At 41.1% G+C, this 17,246-nt stretch overlaps 1 protein-coding gene across 2 annotated transcripts in view; it reads right to left on the bottom strand.

The window, feature by feature from the left end:
- The window catches only part of FGD6 (FYVE, RhoGEF and PH domain containing 6), a 107,782-nt gene that overhangs the window by 27,464 nt on the left and 63,072 nt on the right, over positions 1-17,246 (bottom strand). For both annotated transcript variants that reach the window (XM_005679831.3, XM_005679832.3), the window contains exons 6-8: positions 14,788-14,939; positions 13,048-13,204; positions 11,804-11,891 (exon numbers count right to left, since the gene is read on the bottom strand). In XM_005679831.3, the coding sequence (XP_005679888.2) occupies positions 11,804-11,891; positions 13,048-13,204; positions 14,788-14,939 (397 nt within the window). The remainder of the gene's footprint in view (positions 1-11,803; positions 11,892-13,047; positions 13,205-14,787; positions 14,940-17,246) is intronic.

Raw genomic sequence — 17,246 nt, forward strand, 5'->3', positions numbered from 1 at the left:
GACGGCATTAAGCTTCTGTGAGCCACAGCAGAGTTTCTATGTCGCCAGAGGCCATCACAAGCAACTTAGACCCAAAACTAATCCGAACACACACTGGAGAGCATTCTTCCAATCAAATAAGAAAATCTCCAAAACTAACAAAATATATTGACCGTACACTATACTTAGCCTCATCCAGGGATGAAAAATGAATTTAATCTCACTCTGACCCCACTCAGAATGCATTCCCTGTATAAGTCATCTTTTGTGAATTCAAATATTTAACTTTTCCATGAGAGTGACAGGGTTAGGAAGAAAACGACACTCTTTTTAGGCTACCTCATTAATCAAAAGGGATGTTCCTTTAAGCCTGGGGAGCAGAAGAGTGCAGAAATGAAAGCAGATTTACCTAAGCATCAGATTCACAGCAAGTTCCTATTTTGTCTTTGATTCTTGTTCTTTAATACAGAAACATATCCATGCAAACTGAGACATTTCTTTAAACCAAAAGAGGTCACTGGAGGTTGTCCATATTAGGAAATCCTGACCTCAGAATCACTATGCTAAGCCTGATAAGTTTCTGAGTTGCATTTTCTTCCCTTGTACTCAAGTTCAGCTACTGCTCGCCAACCTAAACTTTTAGGAACAAAGTGGAAAGACACAGATTGGCTGAGCAAAAACCCCACCACAAAGCTATTGCAAAATCATACTATTAATCAAGGAGATAATGGGGTTAGGTTTACTTTCCTTGCCAATTAAAAAAAACAACAACTTAAAATTCAACTTTCAAAATTCAGCTTTCCAAAAGTGAATTTTAGAATTTCAACTTCTAATGTATTCATCCGTATTTTCAGATTATCTCATTGCAGTACATCTTCCTTTTGAGAACTTTTACCTTTTCTAGGAAGACCCAACCATGAGCCCCTCAGTTAAGAATCACTCCATGCCCTAACTACAGAATGAGCAGGAGACTGATCACCCTCTGAGTCAGACGGAAGGAGCAATGAAATCACCAGCTGTCCCAGTGAGTGTCATAACCCAGGTGAAACCCAGGAAGGGAGACGAGACAGACACGCCTGCATTGGTCATATGGAATTGTTCACTACGTATCATTTAGGTCCTAGTATCCTGCTGCCACCTGATGCGAATAACTGACTCATTTGAAAAGACCCTGATGCTGGGATAGATTGAAGACGGGAGGAGAAGGGGACGACAGAGGATGAGATGGTTGGATGGCATCATCGACTCAATGGACATGAATTTGAGTAAGCTCCAGGAGTTGGTGATGGACAGGGAAGCCTGGTGTGTTGCAGTCCATGGAGTTGCAAAGAGTTGGACATGACTGAGCAACTGAACTGAACTGATCCTGACGGAGATCATTTTAAAAATGAGAACACAGGAGTCATTTCGATTTGCCATGTTGGATTTATAGTATTCCATGACTTTCTTGTTTTCAACAAACCAAGCAAAGCATTTTTCAAAACTTCAGTAATAAAAATACCTCAAATACTATTGAAGTTATTTATGTCAAAGAAAAACAGGCTGGTGAGGTCTGCATGGGCACCACAAAATGTACTTTCCGGCCACCAGGTGGCACCATTGATTAATAAAGGTTAATTAATCCCCATAATTACCATCATCCAACAGTAGCGGCACAAAACTAATTTAGCATGTGCAGCCTCAAGGATTAAGCAAGTTAATTTTGTCCTCATATATAAGGACATATTCTTCCACGTTCTCATAAAAGAATGAGAACCTAAAAAACACCATATCTTGTTAGAGCTCTAAGTTTTCAATATATGGACTCCTAGTAAGCCTTACCATTCCTTGATTGCCTAATCAATGAATAAGCAACTTAAAGCAGAAAACTATCCAGAGGTATAGGAACAATTTCCTAAAGAAGAGTCATCTGTGAGAATCAGGGACTTTTTAATTCAACAGCACCCAGTCAGATTCCTGGACTGTTTGCTCAGAAACGGTTGATGGCAAAGAACAGAGGAAATGAGCATACACAAAGGGTAGTGTTCCAAAGCTGAGTGTTTCGAATCTGAGGACATGGCTCTATGGTGTCAGGTATCCCTTTAAACACAAATGCTAAACTGTGGATTGCAGGAGGACCAGGAGCCTGATTAATTACTCTTCTATTATCAGCATCTAAAATAATATGCAATAAAATTGCATGTTCAGCAAATGTTTCCTGCATTTATGATGGACTAAATGACATTCACTTAGGGGTTACCACTTTTTGCTCCATATTTTATTAAGCAGCTGAGATGATGCTCGGAGGGTCTGATTAATTAAAAAGTGATCCAGTCTTTGCTCTGATTCTCCTGCTTTTCAAATATGGAGAACTCAGTTGGGAACCCTTCTCAGTTCAGTATGTGGTCCAGCGCTGCCTAAGTTAGTAAAGTGACCTTTCCAGGCTCTCATGCTTACCAATTCATGTTCTTGGAAAGCTGACAATGCCTTTCTGTGAATTAAAAAGACCATTTATTTCTCAGGACGTCCTCCATGGTCCAGTGCTTCCTAATGCAGGAGCTGTGGGTTTGTTCCCTGCTCAGGGAACTAAGATCCCACATGCCTCATGGCACAGCCAAGAAGTTTCCAAAAAAATTAAAAAGTCCAATTCTCCTGGGCTGATGCAGTCCTTTCACCAGGGCACCCAATAAGGTAAGCAGAGTGAAAGCTGGACTTAGAACTTGGCAGGGAGCCCATCGAGGACATAACCACTTGAGGCAACACTGGCCTATCTTAAGACTTTGATCAGTCTGGTCCAGAGGGGCATGCCCAAAGAACTCACAAACCAAACCTGATGCCAGGCTCATGTAGGGCAAAATTTTAGAGCAGGTCTTATAATGGACAGACTCTCCCTTCAGTTCCTGTTTAGCAGGACAGGTTGGCTTGGCATATCCAGAATGCCCTTAGAGGAGTCAACCCCAGAAGGAAGTCTCCCAACAAATGTAAACATCCATTATTTTTACTTCACTGAGATTGCTTTTCTTCGTGGATAACATTTTTCAAGCATTAAGGCTGCCAGTTTACCAAGTGAGAATCTCACATATACAGAAATGGCTTCGTTGTGGCCAAGGCCCACTTAAAGAACCTCTTATTCATATTTGGTCCTCACCACCCCAGTTATCTGGAGAAGGCAATGGCACCCCACTCCAGTACTCTTGCCTGGAAAATCTCATGGATAGAGGAGCCTGGTAGGCTGCAGTCCATGAGGTCGCTAAGAGTCAGACACGACTGAGCGACTTCACTTTCACTTTTCACTCTGGTGTTCTTGCCTGGAGAATCCCAGGGATGGGGGAGCCTGGTGGGCTGCTGTCTATGGGGTCGCACAGAATCAGAGATGACTGAAGCGACTTAGCAGCAGCAGCAGCAGCACCCCAGTTATCAACGAATCACAGTTGCAAATAAAGTATTTTGAACTGCAACAGAACAAGAGCTGAGCTAATTACAATAGGAATTTTGAATGTTATGACCCTCCCATTTCACAAGGATGGAGCTGCCTTATATCAAGGGCTTTGGATTCCTTAGAGACGAAATTCTTTGGCTGGTGTCCAGGACAGCCCTGCCTTTCATCATGTTTTGCTCTAGAGAAAATGTTAGAATGATTTTAGATGTAGAAAATCAGCCCATGGTTTTCAAACAAACACTTGCTAGGCAGAGGTTTTAATTTTCAGAAGCAAAAGTTTCAATATTCAGTGGGGATTTTTAAAAGTCATGCATTAATCTGATTCTGATCTTTTGTCATATCTGTTTATTAGCCTGTTCACAACTCAAATTTATAGCTTCAGAACACTACGGCAGATGTAACACTACAACAGATGTTTTCAATATCCCATTTTTCTATCAAAATGGGAAATCCTGGATTTCTAAAACCTAGAGGGAGTTAATGCCATCCTGGAATGAAGGCCAAGATTATAGGAAAAGTAATATAATACGTTGTTAAAGTCACTTATAATATAACATAAATATCTTGAACAAGATCAAAGAAACTACCTGATCTGAATTTAATCAAAGTTCAAAAGATTGCTTCCTCTGCCACATACAGAAATGGAAAAAAATACTTCAGAGGAATTTTTATATTACACTTTTCATTATATTTTCTCCACTAGGATCCCCAGTGATTCACCTTGTTTCAAAACCAATGTAGTAACTTTCCACAAATAAAAGGTTTTTTACTGAAACTTTTATAGTGCATATAACACAATAGAGACCTCCTCCCCACAAATAAAACCCCAAATCCTAACAACAGCAGCAAAAACAAAACAATCCTGAAAGGATACACGATAGTCATCCCTGAATGGTAGAAGATGAAAAGGGACTTTTTTTGGTATTATGTAACATAGTTTTCATAAACACACAAGTGAAAGAAAGTGAAAGTCACTCAGTCATGTCTGACACTCTTTGTGACCCCATGGACTATACAGTCCGTGGAATTCTCCAGGCCAGAATACTGGAGTGGGTAGCCTTTCCCTTCTCCAGGGGATCTTCCCAACCAAGAGATCAAACCCAGGTCTCCCGCATTGCAGGCAGATTCTTTACCAACTGAGCCATGAGGGAAGCCCAAAAGTGCACTTGTCCCACCAAGCCAGCCAGGAAAGATTCCTTCAAAAGAGAAAAGGTGATGCTTATGAAAATAAATCCTCAGAATCTTCTCACTCAAACAAATGACCAGATCAATATAAATTCTAGGCAAGAAGAGGAAGAGCTGGGAGCGAACCTGAGGGGTTGGGTGTGGCTCCCAAAGAATAGGACTATAAGCTCAATAAGGGCAGGGACCACCATTGCGTTGTGCATAAAGGTGCCCAGCTCAGCGCCAGCCATGTGAATACTGCTTGAATGAGAGAGTGGTCAATGAATGGAGGAGAAACTCTGCCCTTGACAGTCAGGTTTGAGGAGACAGTCAGATAATGAACGCAGCTAGAGCAAAGGAAAGTAAGACTTGCACCATTCTTCACTTACAAAGAACACGTTTAATAGTGGTGGTCTTTATACTGTGGACAAATAATTTTTTTTCTAAAGTAAGATTTAACTTTTTAGAGCAGTTTTACATTTACAGCTAAGCTGAGGAGAAGATATGAAGACTTCCTACATATCCCCCGCCCTCACACATGCAGTGTCCCCCATCATCAACACACCCCATCAGCGTGGCGCATATCATACAATGGAGGAGCCTACACTGACACCCCATAACCACCTCAAATCCAGACTTTCCATTACGGTTCATTCTTGACTTTGGATAAATGGGTAACGACATGTATCCCTCACTGTGGTACGATAAGCAAGTTTTCAACCTTTCTAAAAAGTAAATTAAAAGTATGTCTGCAAAATGACAGAAACTGTATACAGCTATCCCTCGCTATCTGTGGGAGATTTAGTTCCAGCACTCTGCTCAGATACCAAAATCTGGATGTGCAATTCACTTATCTAAGATGGTACAGTACAGTCAGCCCTCCCTGTGCGTGAGTTGTGAGTCTGCAGATACCAGAGGCCAACTGCAGAGTCTCTGCTCCCAGTTCCTGGCCCAAAGCTCCCCAAATCTTCACACTCTTCTAAATGACAGAAGCAGCAGGAGCATCTTTTGTCCTAATATCTGGATTCCCTGGTGGCTCAGATGGTAAAGAGCCTGCCTCCAATGTGGGAGACCTGGGTTTGATCCCTGGGTGGGATGATCCACTGGAGAAGGAAATGGCAACCCACTCCAGTATTCTTGACAACGGGCTACAGTCCATGGGGTAACAAAGAGTCAGACACACTGAGCAACTTCCCTTTCTTTCTTTCCGTTCTTTGACCTTAGTTCTGACAAAAATGGGCTTGCCAGGACATGCTAGTGGTAAAGAACCTGCCTGTCAATACAGGAGACGTAAGAAACATGGGTTCGATCCCTGGGTCTGGAAGATCCCCTGGAGGAGGGCAAGGCAACCTACTCCCATTCTTGCCTGAAGAATTCCACGGACAGAGGAGCCTGCGGGCTACAGTCCATAGGGTCACAAAGAGTTGGACATGACTGAAGCGACTTAGTGCTTGCACACACATGCACACACACACACACACACCCCAAAGCTACCCTGGCATTTCCTAGGTGACAACAGTATCTTTTGTTGTAACAAGGTGACTCTTAGTGGGCTCCTAAATGGGGATGGGTCACCAGGAAGATTAAACCATGATTGAAACTTCCAGCACCACTCTCCATCCTTCAGGAAGGGAAGAGGGACTAGAAGTGGAGTTAATGATGGGCCATGCCTCCACGATGAAGCCTCCATAAAAATACCAGAGGATAGGATGTGGTGGTGTTCTAGGGAGCTGGAGTGCCCAGAGAGGGCATGGGAGTTCCAACCCACATACTTAGCCCTGAGTATCTCTTCCATATGAAGCTCATTTTTCTGCTTTATCATACCCTTTTACAATAAGCCAGTGAATGTAAATAGATGTTCCCCTGAACTCTGTGAGCCATTCTAGCAAATTTTCAAACCTAAGGAGAAAGTCATGGGAACCCAGATTTACAGTGGTCAGAAATAGAGGCTGCAGCCTGAGACTTGTGAACGGCACCTGAAGTTTGGAAGGGTCTGTCTTGTGGGACTGAGCCCACTACCTCTAGGCAGACACTGTCAGAACCGAATTAAATGCCAGCAGCAGTCTTCAACCTTTTTGGCACCAGGAACCCATTTTGTAGAAGACAATTTTCCCATGGACCAGGTGTGGGGGGATGGTTTTGGGATGATTCAAGTGTGTTACATTGATTGTGCACTTTACTTGTATTATTACATCAGCTCCACCTCAGATTATCAGGTGTTAGATGTCAGAGGTTGGGAACCCCTGAATTATGGGACACCGAGCTGGTGCTAAAGAGAATTGCTTGGTATAGGGGAAAAAAAGCCTATATATCTGGTGTTAGTAGTGTTGAGTGTGGTGGTATGAGAGCCAACGGGATACACGGGAGGAGTGTGCTTTTTCCAAAGGTCTTCTTGGAAGGGGGCTTGATAAGAACAGCATGACCAGTAGGAAGATACCGCCATAACTTGGCATGAGTTTAGAAAGATCTGGCCTGGACCATAAAAAGGGAAATGGAAAGAGCAGGAAGCAGAGCAGAGGAAAACTAGTCAGCAAATCCTACGATGGAGACAAGATGGGGAAAGGGAAGCATTTCAGTCCTTTCCACAGGTTTGTTTCTGGATAACTGGAAGACTGTTTTTACTCTTTTATTTTTTAAAAGAAATTTATCGATCCATCCATCCAACAAATGTTCACTGGCACTACCATATAGGAATTCTCAACCTCATAAAAAGAAACACTGCTTATTTCTCTGAGCCCTTTCAGTTTATTGAGTCCCTGTTATGTTCCAGAATCTCTGCAGGCACTGAGTTAGGATAAAACAGATAGTCTCTACCCTGAACTGATGAGGAGGTAGAAAATAAAAATTAATGTTGTTTCTTCAGCAGCATCTGTGTGTTTAAAAAGAACTGCTTCCTCACTGTTGCTTCAAGATCCCCCTTTGTCCTAACTCCAAACAGGGTTTGGGCCCCACACAGACATAAAGATCTGGCCAGATCCACTGGTCTTAAGTGGCCAAAATAAAGGCAGAATTTACAAGTTTCCCTTCTTAAATTAAGTCACTTTATTTACTACTTAAAAAAAAAAAATCTGATCTTAAGCATTTCATTATACAACATAGACATTTTCTTGGATCCTATTTTGAGTTGAGTTTAGAAAAACATTATCAAGAATTTCGTTGGAAATTTTACTACAATGAAGGAAGAGAGAGTCTAAAAAAAATACCCACTAAAAACGCAAATTAGGTCCTGAAGAAAACACTGCAAGACAATAGGGTGGTTGTTTGAACAGGAGGCAGGACTGCTGTATCCAGGGATTTCCACTTACCTCTCTCTAGCAGAATTCCAAAAGAAACCATCTTATCTGCACTCCATCCCTGCATTTCTCAATCTTCCCTTCCCCAGAAGCCAAAGTGGGCACAAATCTACTTACACCAAGCCGGGCAGGAATCCTTCCCTTTCTCTGCCCAATAAATCAAAGTTGTCAGGAGTTGCCTCAAATACTCTCACTCTTTCTCTCTGTGCCCCTAGAATTTCTAAAATGGAAATAAAAGTTCTTCCCTCATAGGGTTGTTTGGAGGATTAAATCATTGACTTTGTTTATCCAAAGATGAAGATCCAGCTAATTCACACATCTGAATTGATGCTAACTTAAGACCTAAAGTCCAACTTATAAAAAATCTAAATGCATAGAAAGGTGCACTTTGATAACTAAAGCAGAAATATCTTGCAAGGAAAAGAAAAATCAGAACATGACAAAAAGGAGTATTGGAAAATCAGAGTTTTAAATAAAAAGACATATAAAACAAACTGTTGACATCAATTCCCATATGTCCTTAAGGATTATATGATCACAGATTCTTCAGTTAATACTATTTGTGTTGCTGGGGCAGGACATTTCACCTCTCTGGAGAAGAGAACATCCCTGAAATTCTCTCTCTCAATGTTGTCCTTTAGGCTAAAGATATTTTGGTTAAAAGAATGCTTTAAATGTAGCTTAAAATCAACAAAAATTATTTCCTAAATAGCTTTCAAGTGATCCCAAACTGACCCAGATATATTGGGGTGTACTAAATTATGAATTAAAAGACTCACTCATCAGGACTTCCTGGTGGTCCAGAGGTTAAGAATCCGCCCGCCAATGCAGAGGATACAGGTTTGGTCCCTAGTCTGGGAAGATCCCATATGCTGCACAGGAAATAAATCTGTGTGCCACAACTACTGAGTCTGCACTCTAGAGCCTGTGCTCCACAACAAGAGAAGCCACTGTGATGAGAAGCCCTCACACCTCGGCAAAGAGCAGCCACTACTTGCCACAGCTAGAGAGAGCTCGTGGGCAGCAACAAGGCCCAGGGAAGCCACAAAACAACAACAAGAACAAAAACTCACTCATTGACCTCAAGGGGTTTATAACCAAATTAAGGAATCAATATCCAAATAAATGTTTACTAAGTCACACTGCACCGATACTAAGGATCAAGGAGAACTGAAGTAATCAGAGATGGCTTTGGAGGGATGGGGGACTCAGGTCAGGGTGGAGGAAGGGAAGAATCTGAATCAACAGAAGAAAAGGCACAGAATGAATATGAAGTCTTTGCTTTACAAAGTCTATGTTCTTTCTTTAACTTTAGTCCTGACTTTGCATCTGTCTACAACGCAGGAGACCCGGGTTCGATTCCTGGGTTGGGAAGATCCCCTGGAGAAGGAAATGGCAATCCACTCCAGGACTATTGCCTGGAAAATCCCATGGACAGAGGAGCCTGGTAGGCTACAGCCCATGGGGTCACAAAGAGTCGGACACGATTTAGCAACTTCACTTCACTTCAGTTTGCAACCTTGAACAAGTCAAGTATTACCTTTACCTTTCAATAAATCCACAATTATTAAGAGTCTACTATATATAAAGTATTGTACACCATTTAAATATTGTAGATTTTCCAGGTTAAGAAATGGGGGGGGGGGGCTTTAAGATTAAAGAAGACACAGCTCAAAACTAACTCCAATCTCATATCACCTTGGTTATAAAACAATGAAACAACTGAAACCTGTTCTCTTACAGAGAATTTTTAAAACTTGCTATTGCTATTTCACCATTCATCAATTAAAATCAAGCCCAGCATGAAACCTACATTAAACACATGTGTAACTTTTACTTAGATCAGTCATAGTGTGGGAAAAAATATATTTTTACATGAAAATTTCAGGACCTTGCTCCATTCTTCTCCCATTTGAAAACCATAGTTGTCTTTTGCCACTAAAAACAGTACTTAATTTGACAGCTGTAGAAATAGCCTGAGCCCTTCAATAGCTCATTTATGATAAAGCATTGAATTTATCTAGCAAAAACACAACACATGCATGGGCACTTCCTTTTGCCCTGTGTATTCTAAATCTCTGCCAACTGCAGAGGAAAGAAAGTACAGATGGACAGGATATCCTGAAATTATTTGGTTTGCCTTATGTCACTCCAGAGAGAAATCCTGTGCCTGATTTCACAGAGAGAAATTCAAATTAAGTAGAAATACCTAGGGTAGCCAGTCCTGGGGCTAAAGGCAGGCATTCCTCACCAGTGGTTCACCAGGGAAGCTTGGAAGGATGGGTTTGCCTAAAGTGAAATCAAGAAATCTTGGCTTTCCAGAATTCATTTCCCTCATTCCATTAAGCTCTTGGCTTAAGAGAAAGTGATTAAGGACAAAAGCATGCATGCCATTTCTTAAGAACACTAACAGTACCTCAAAACCTATTACACAAAATTACAACGGACTGAATTTAGAGCTGTGGAGGCATTTGAATATTCTTGTGTATTTGAACACAATTCCTTTTTAAAAAAAATTTTTTTTGGCATGCAGGATCTTAGTTCCCAGACCAGGGATTGAACCTGTACCCCCTGCATTGGAAGACGGGAGTTTTAACCACAGACATTCAGAGAAGTCCTAGAAACAACTCTTAATGGTACTATATATATATTAAGTCATTGCACATCCAATACATTTCAGCAAATACCACAGAGGACCTAATAGTATGTGTTTGATACTATGCTTGGTACTGAGACTATAACCGGCTTTTTTGTGATGCCAAACAACTTAATCACTATAAACCTGTAATTTCATCTGTGTAAGTATGTGAAATATGCATAGCTATGGTGAAGATTTAAAGAGCCAATGAATATAAAGTCCTGAGCCTCCTCCATTCAAATCATAGTTTTCTTTTCCTTCTTTTTTAAATGATTACATTGGTAAACAAGACACGCAGCCCAGTAATCCTGAAGCTCTAGTAGAAGATACAGACAATGGCCCGACACAGTGACAGTGATGATGATGATAAGGATCTAATAATAGCAGCTAATACTTATTTAGACTTTACTATGAGCAAGGCTGGTGGCTCAGACGGTAAAGCATCTGCCTGCAGTGTGGGAGAGCCGGGTTCAATCCCTGGGTTGGGAAAATCTCCTGGAGAAGGAAATGGCAACCCACTCCAGTACTCTTCTTGCCTGGAAAATTCCATGGACTGAGGAGCCTGGTGGGCTACAGTCCATGGGGTCGCAAAGAGTCAGACATGACTGAGAGACTTCACTTTCCCTATGAGCAAGGCATTACTCTAAGCACATAGCTCATCAATCAACCGTTGTAACAACCCTCTGAAGTAAGTGACTAGGGCCATGGTGAAAAAGTGAAAGTCTTTTAAGTCGCTCAGTTGTGTCTGACTCTTCGTGAAACCATGGACTGTAACCTGCCAGGCTCCTCTGTCCATGGAATTCTCCAGGCAAGAATATTGGACTGGGCAGCCATTCCCTTCTCTAGGGGATCTTCATAACCAAGGATCAAACCCAAGTCTCCTGCATTGCTGGAGATTTACCATCTGAGCCACCAGGTAAGCCCCAGGGTCATAGTAGTTGATATTCAAATATGTGGGAATGATCCTCTAAACCTCATTCTTGAGTGGCTGGAAAAGCACCTTCTAGGAATTAATAATATTAAGCAGGTAAAATGACCCAAGGTTGTGGGGCTGAGACAGTAAAAGAAGTTCTGAGCAAAACAAATTAACATGCAGGAAGGCCCAGAGCAGAGAATGCACACGGATGATCAAAGAACTGGAAGCAGCTCAGTTCTGGTGATATCTATGTGAGGCCACCAGCAACGTATAAATTCCCGTGTTCGGAAAAGCAGCTACTGGATAGACAGAAAAACAGAAGTGTTCTCAGGAAAGGCAGGGTGTCCTCAGTGTGACAGGAGTTCCTTGGGTGGTACTCTGTCAGGGAAACCCACCTGTTAGCAGCAGCCTGTACTGGGGAATCCTCTGAACCGGCTTGAGCAGGTAGTGCTTGAGGGCCAGATTAGCACAGCGTGGGCTCACCTGAAAGGAAAGGCATCCAAAGTAAACACGAGCATTTTCCTCCGAAGCAAGAGACCCAGATTCAAGTTCTTGGGAAGCCAAGTTTTAAATAGCCAGCAACTCCAGGAGGGGGTTCATGGAGATACTCCCTTTATTTTAAGGCACAACTCCTACGCTGAGAGGGAGACCGGAGCTGACTCACCATGGAGCCCACCCTCTCTTGTAGGTAGGTCTCTGAAATCACTGATTGATGAGGAAATTCCCAGCCCAGAAATAAAACTACTGGGAACTGTATTCAAATAAACATCAGAGCCTGTTGTCAATATACTCATAATAACAGTTGGTACTGGGGAGAAGGCAGAAAATAAAGACAACCTGAAAAACAGCCTTGCTAAACAAACCTCTTATAAGCCTGAAGAATGTAAACTCTCCCAGATGAACGGCTACAAAGGACAGCCCCAAATCACACTGTTTATGCAAACATTTGATTCTGGAACCCTTCTGACTTGACCATGAGGACATTTGATTCTGCCTTTAAAGTTGTTTTCTATAGTATGTATAACAGATACTGGTGCCCACTTCTGAGCCCCACCTCCAATCTCCATAACAGGTATTAATTGCGGGGAGACAACAAAATGGCCAAGGGAAAATGTCCCCGCATCCTAAGATGTCCTGGGGTTCTTACACAACTCAAGTGAGAAGGGAAGAGTTTTTTCAGATTTGTTCAGAGGGTTCTATTTGTTTCTAAATATATACCTCCAGGGTCTGGTATGCAGGATAATTATGAAAGCATAATGACAATGCATGTTAAGAAAGCATCTGTTGTGCAAGCATCATTAGACATTGGACAGCTAACTTTCCCTGGTCTTATGTGTTTTTTTTGCTGCCAAGGCAACAGAACAACTCACTGGACAGTGATGAGAACCCAGGCCACAGCTATATATATAGTTATATCACACTTCCATTCTTAACAGCACGAAGACTTCAGAGGAAAGGAAAAGAGAGCAGAAAAGTCGACACACAGTTTCAAAGTTTAATTACCATACAAATTAGAAGGAATCAGCAATATCTTAACACTTCTAAAACTTTTCTAGTTTGGTGTAAATGGAATTTACTGATAGTTTTAGCTTCAAAACAGAGAAAGGGGTAGCAAAACAGACGATGGTAGCAAAAATACCTCAAATTCTCTAACAACAGCAGCAAAACCTGGGTTTTTCTTGCACTGCTCATCCAACAAAGCTATATTCTTATCAAATTCTTTGATGTATGTGGAATACATTTTTAGATATGGTCCCTTCTTTACAAAGATATCAGCAATTCTTTGTTGTTCCGTCCTAAGGAGAAGGGATAGACAAGAAAAAGAGTCATTACAGAATCCAAAATATATCCACTGATAAGCAGAGTCCCATTTCCAAGCAATCCGTTTATCTTTTCTTCCTCTCCTTGTAAGAAATATCCCCTAATGCCCACTCTTTCCCATGTCGATTGTCATTATATTTTGCCTGGTCTCTGCCAGTCCTGACTGGTCTTTCCTGCTTATGTACAGCCAGAGACTTCAGAAAATTCAGATGAATTTCTAAGATAATTTTTTGTAAGAAGAATGATACAGTACGGACCAGGAAATTCTCTGTAATTACATTGTATTTTAGCATGCCTTTAAAAGAGAGCTTTTAGTCACTCCTCAGTCCTTAAACTGTGTAATTATAGTTTTAGTCTTTCCTTAGCCCTTAAACTGTATAAGTATAAATTTTATACTTAGGCTACAGTGAAGTATTAATCACCATTTAGCGTATTTTCCCAACATGTAGAGGCAAGATATTTCCAAAACAGGCAGAGGTATTTTCATGGATTATATATAAATAAAACTTAGAGGGAAATTTTTTTATCATGAAAGTAGGTGATACACAGTGTTGTTGTTCTAATAATTTGGGGGTTACCATGAACTTCAACAGTAAATCCAACTCCCTAAACCAAACTCGCCACCCACTTCTAAAGATGTCACCAAACTTTCTATTACTGTCTAAATATCATAATGGGCTTCCCTGGTGGCTTAGATGGCAAAAAGAATCTGTCTGCAATGTGGGAGACTGGGGTTTGATCCCTGGGTTGGGAAGATCCCCTGGAAAAGGAAATGGCAACCCACTCCAGTATTCTTGGCTGGAGAATTCCATGGACAGGAGAGCCTGGTGGACTATAGTCCACAGGGTCACAAAGAGTCAGACAGGATGGAATGACTAACACACAAATACGGGTAATGGCAGTCAACCTTTGGTATTGTTTTTCGGTTGTGAAATCTACAGCATCTACAATGATGTCATACATGTGTAAATTTTCTAAACCAAACAGAAAAATCTCCCTATTCTCTTGGTTAACGGTCTCCTTTAGAAAAGGCAGTTTCCTCTTTTTGAGGTTCCAAAAAGACAGACATTTTAAAATGTTTCCAGTGTGAATATATCAACTAAACCCTCCTCCCAGTCTCAAAAATCTTGATTATCAAAGGGCACCTACAGAAAGTTAAATCGGCCAAATACAGGCCCTTCTTGCTTTTGAGATGACATTACTAAAGAATTAAAAAATGTAGAGTACTGAGCTCAGTGCACCAGTGAATTCTGGCCATCTAACGTGATCAATCTAGGGGACTTCCCTGGCAGTCCAATGGTTAAGACTACAAGCCTCCACTATGCAGGGGGCACAGGTTCAATCCCCAGTCTGGGAAATAAGATCATGCATGATGTGCTGTGTGGCCAAAAATAAATAAATATATAAATAAAGTGATCAATCTCCAGGTAATTGCCAAGAAAATTCAATATACTGAATAAACACAATGTAAGGAACAGCAAATCTTTGTCACGTGTAGGTCCCTCCTGCCTTTATCTAAAACTGGAAACTCTGGGAAAGCTGGTCGGCCCATTTTTACCAGTTTGACATTCTTTCCTCCAGCTCCTTCAGGAGATCCCGATTGAGCTCATACAGCTGAGGCAAGTAGTACAGGATCTGATTTAGGATCCGGTCCTCAATCACTGGTTTCCCAAGTTGCCTGGAAGCATGGGCTACTGCACCCCGGAAATCCTGTTGCAGTTCAGAGGAGGAAAAACAATGTACACACACATACCACTTAATATAATGAAAAGCTTTTCCCCCAGTCACTCTCTTTACCACAACAATATAAACTGCAAACTGTATTTCCCATGTAGAGTTCAAATTGAAAGCACCCACTTCCTCTTACCCCACTTACTTGGATAAGAAAATACACACAAACACACACACACACACCCACACCCCCCAAGAGGCTGGGGTGGATATTTGGTTTTTAAACAGAACATGTGATATTTCTCTTAAATCTTTTGGTTTGATCTCCAAACTTAGCAATTATATTAAGGAGGTATCTGCAAATTATACTAGAACTCTAAGTAGTCCTCAAAATTATTCCAATACTGCTATATGAACAAAATCCATTTATTTAAAAGTCCCCAGAAGATCTTAATTAATTTTACATTGGGAGCATCCTTTCGTCCACTTTCAGTAATTATTTGCCAACTTCTGGAACATTCTAACTGAGGCATTTGGAGGGTGGTACATTCTTGATTATCAGAGAATATTGGATATAAGCCCTTGTTCCTATTTCACTGTATTTCATTGAGCTAGCTCCATTTTCCTCATCTGTTAAATGGTTTATAAGACTTTAATTAGCTACTGCACACAAAGCTTTCTGCAATGTATCTGGCACACAGATTCAACAAAACATTATAACTCTGGACTTAAAACTCTCTCTTCCCTCTATCCAACCTCCCCATAAATTCACCAGAATTTATACTTTATAGAAATTAAAAATTTTTCTCATCACACATTCTTTTTCCTTGACTTTTCCCTATAATAAGACTATTTATACCATGTTTTAAGACAAGTCCACCCTACTCCACCCTCTCTCTCCAGAGAATTTGGAAAGGGTGAGGCTGGAGATGGTACCTGGCCAGAATTCCAAATATCTTGAGGCCTATTCTCAGGATAAGTAAGACAATAGTAAACTGTATCACAGTCCTGAGGATTAAAAAAAAAATTGTTCCTTCTTAGAAAGGAAATTTAATTAAAAACTTTAAGGCAAAGGTGGAGTAAAACAGACTCTTTACTAGGCTTTATCTTCTTTCTCCTTTCTAACTGCTTCCCTTTAGGAATTCACTGGGCAAATCAAAAAACAAAACAAAAACCCTGATTTCTTCCCTGACCCCTTTTAACACCCACCCTGTACATACACACACTAACCATTAGTATCAGTATTTCTTGAGCTTCTTGTGAAGGACAACAAATGTTAAAGTGAAGTTGCTCAGTCATGTCTGACTCTTTGCGACCCTGTGGACCATAGCCTACCAGGCTCCTCCGTCCACCGGATTCTCCAGACAAGAATACTGGAGTGGGTTGCCATTTCCTTCTCCAGGGGATCTTCCCAACCCGGGGATCGAACCCGGGTCTCCTGCATTACAGGCAGAGCTCTGAACCACCAGCGAAGCCCAACAAACTCATATCTAATTTGAAAGTAAACAAAAGCTGCCAGAGTAATGAAAATAAAAACAACGGTAAACAAATGGAACCTAATTAAACTTAAAAAGTTTCTGCAAAGCAAAGGAAACCATAAACAAAAGGAATAAACAATCCACAGAATGGGAAAAAATATTTGCAAATAAAGTAACCTACAAAGTATTAATCTCCAAAATATACAACTAGCTCATGCAGCTCTATGTCAAAAAAACAAACAATCCAATCAAAAAATGTACAGAAGATCTGAATAGGTATTTCTCCAAAGAAGACATACAGATATCCAAGAGGCTCATGAAAAAATGCTCAACATCACCAACAATCAGAAAAATGCAAATCGAAACTACAGTGAAGTATCACCTCATACTTTATTTTATTGGACTCCAAAATCACTGCAGATGGTAACTGAAGCCATGAAATTAAAAGACGCTTGCTCCTTGGAAGAAAAGCTATGACCAACCCAGACAGCATATTGAAAAGCAGAGACATTACTTTGCCAACAAAGATCTGTCTAGTCAAAGCTATGGTTTTTCCAGTAGTCATGTATGGATGTGAGAGTTTGACTATAAAGAAAGCTGAGCGCAGAAAAATTGATGCTTTTGAACCGTGGTGTTGGAGAAGACTCTTGAGAGTCCCTTGGACAGCAAGGAGATCCAACCAGTCCATCCTAAAGGAAGTCAGTCCTGAATATTCATTGAAAGGACTGATGCGGAAGCTCAAACTCCAAAACTTTGGCTACTTGATGCACAGAACTGACTCACTGGAAAGGACCCAGATGCTGGGAAAGATTGAAGGCGGGAGGAGAAGGGGACAACAGAGGATGAGATGGCTGGATGGCATCACCGA

This window comes from Capra hircus, chromosome 5, assembly GCF_001704415.2.
Source record: "Capra hircus breed San Clemente chromosome 5, ASM170441v1, whole genome shotgun sequence".
In the NCBI taxonomy this organism is placed as follows: Eukaryota; Metazoa; Chordata; class Mammalia; order Artiodactyla; family Bovidae; genus Capra; species Capra hircus.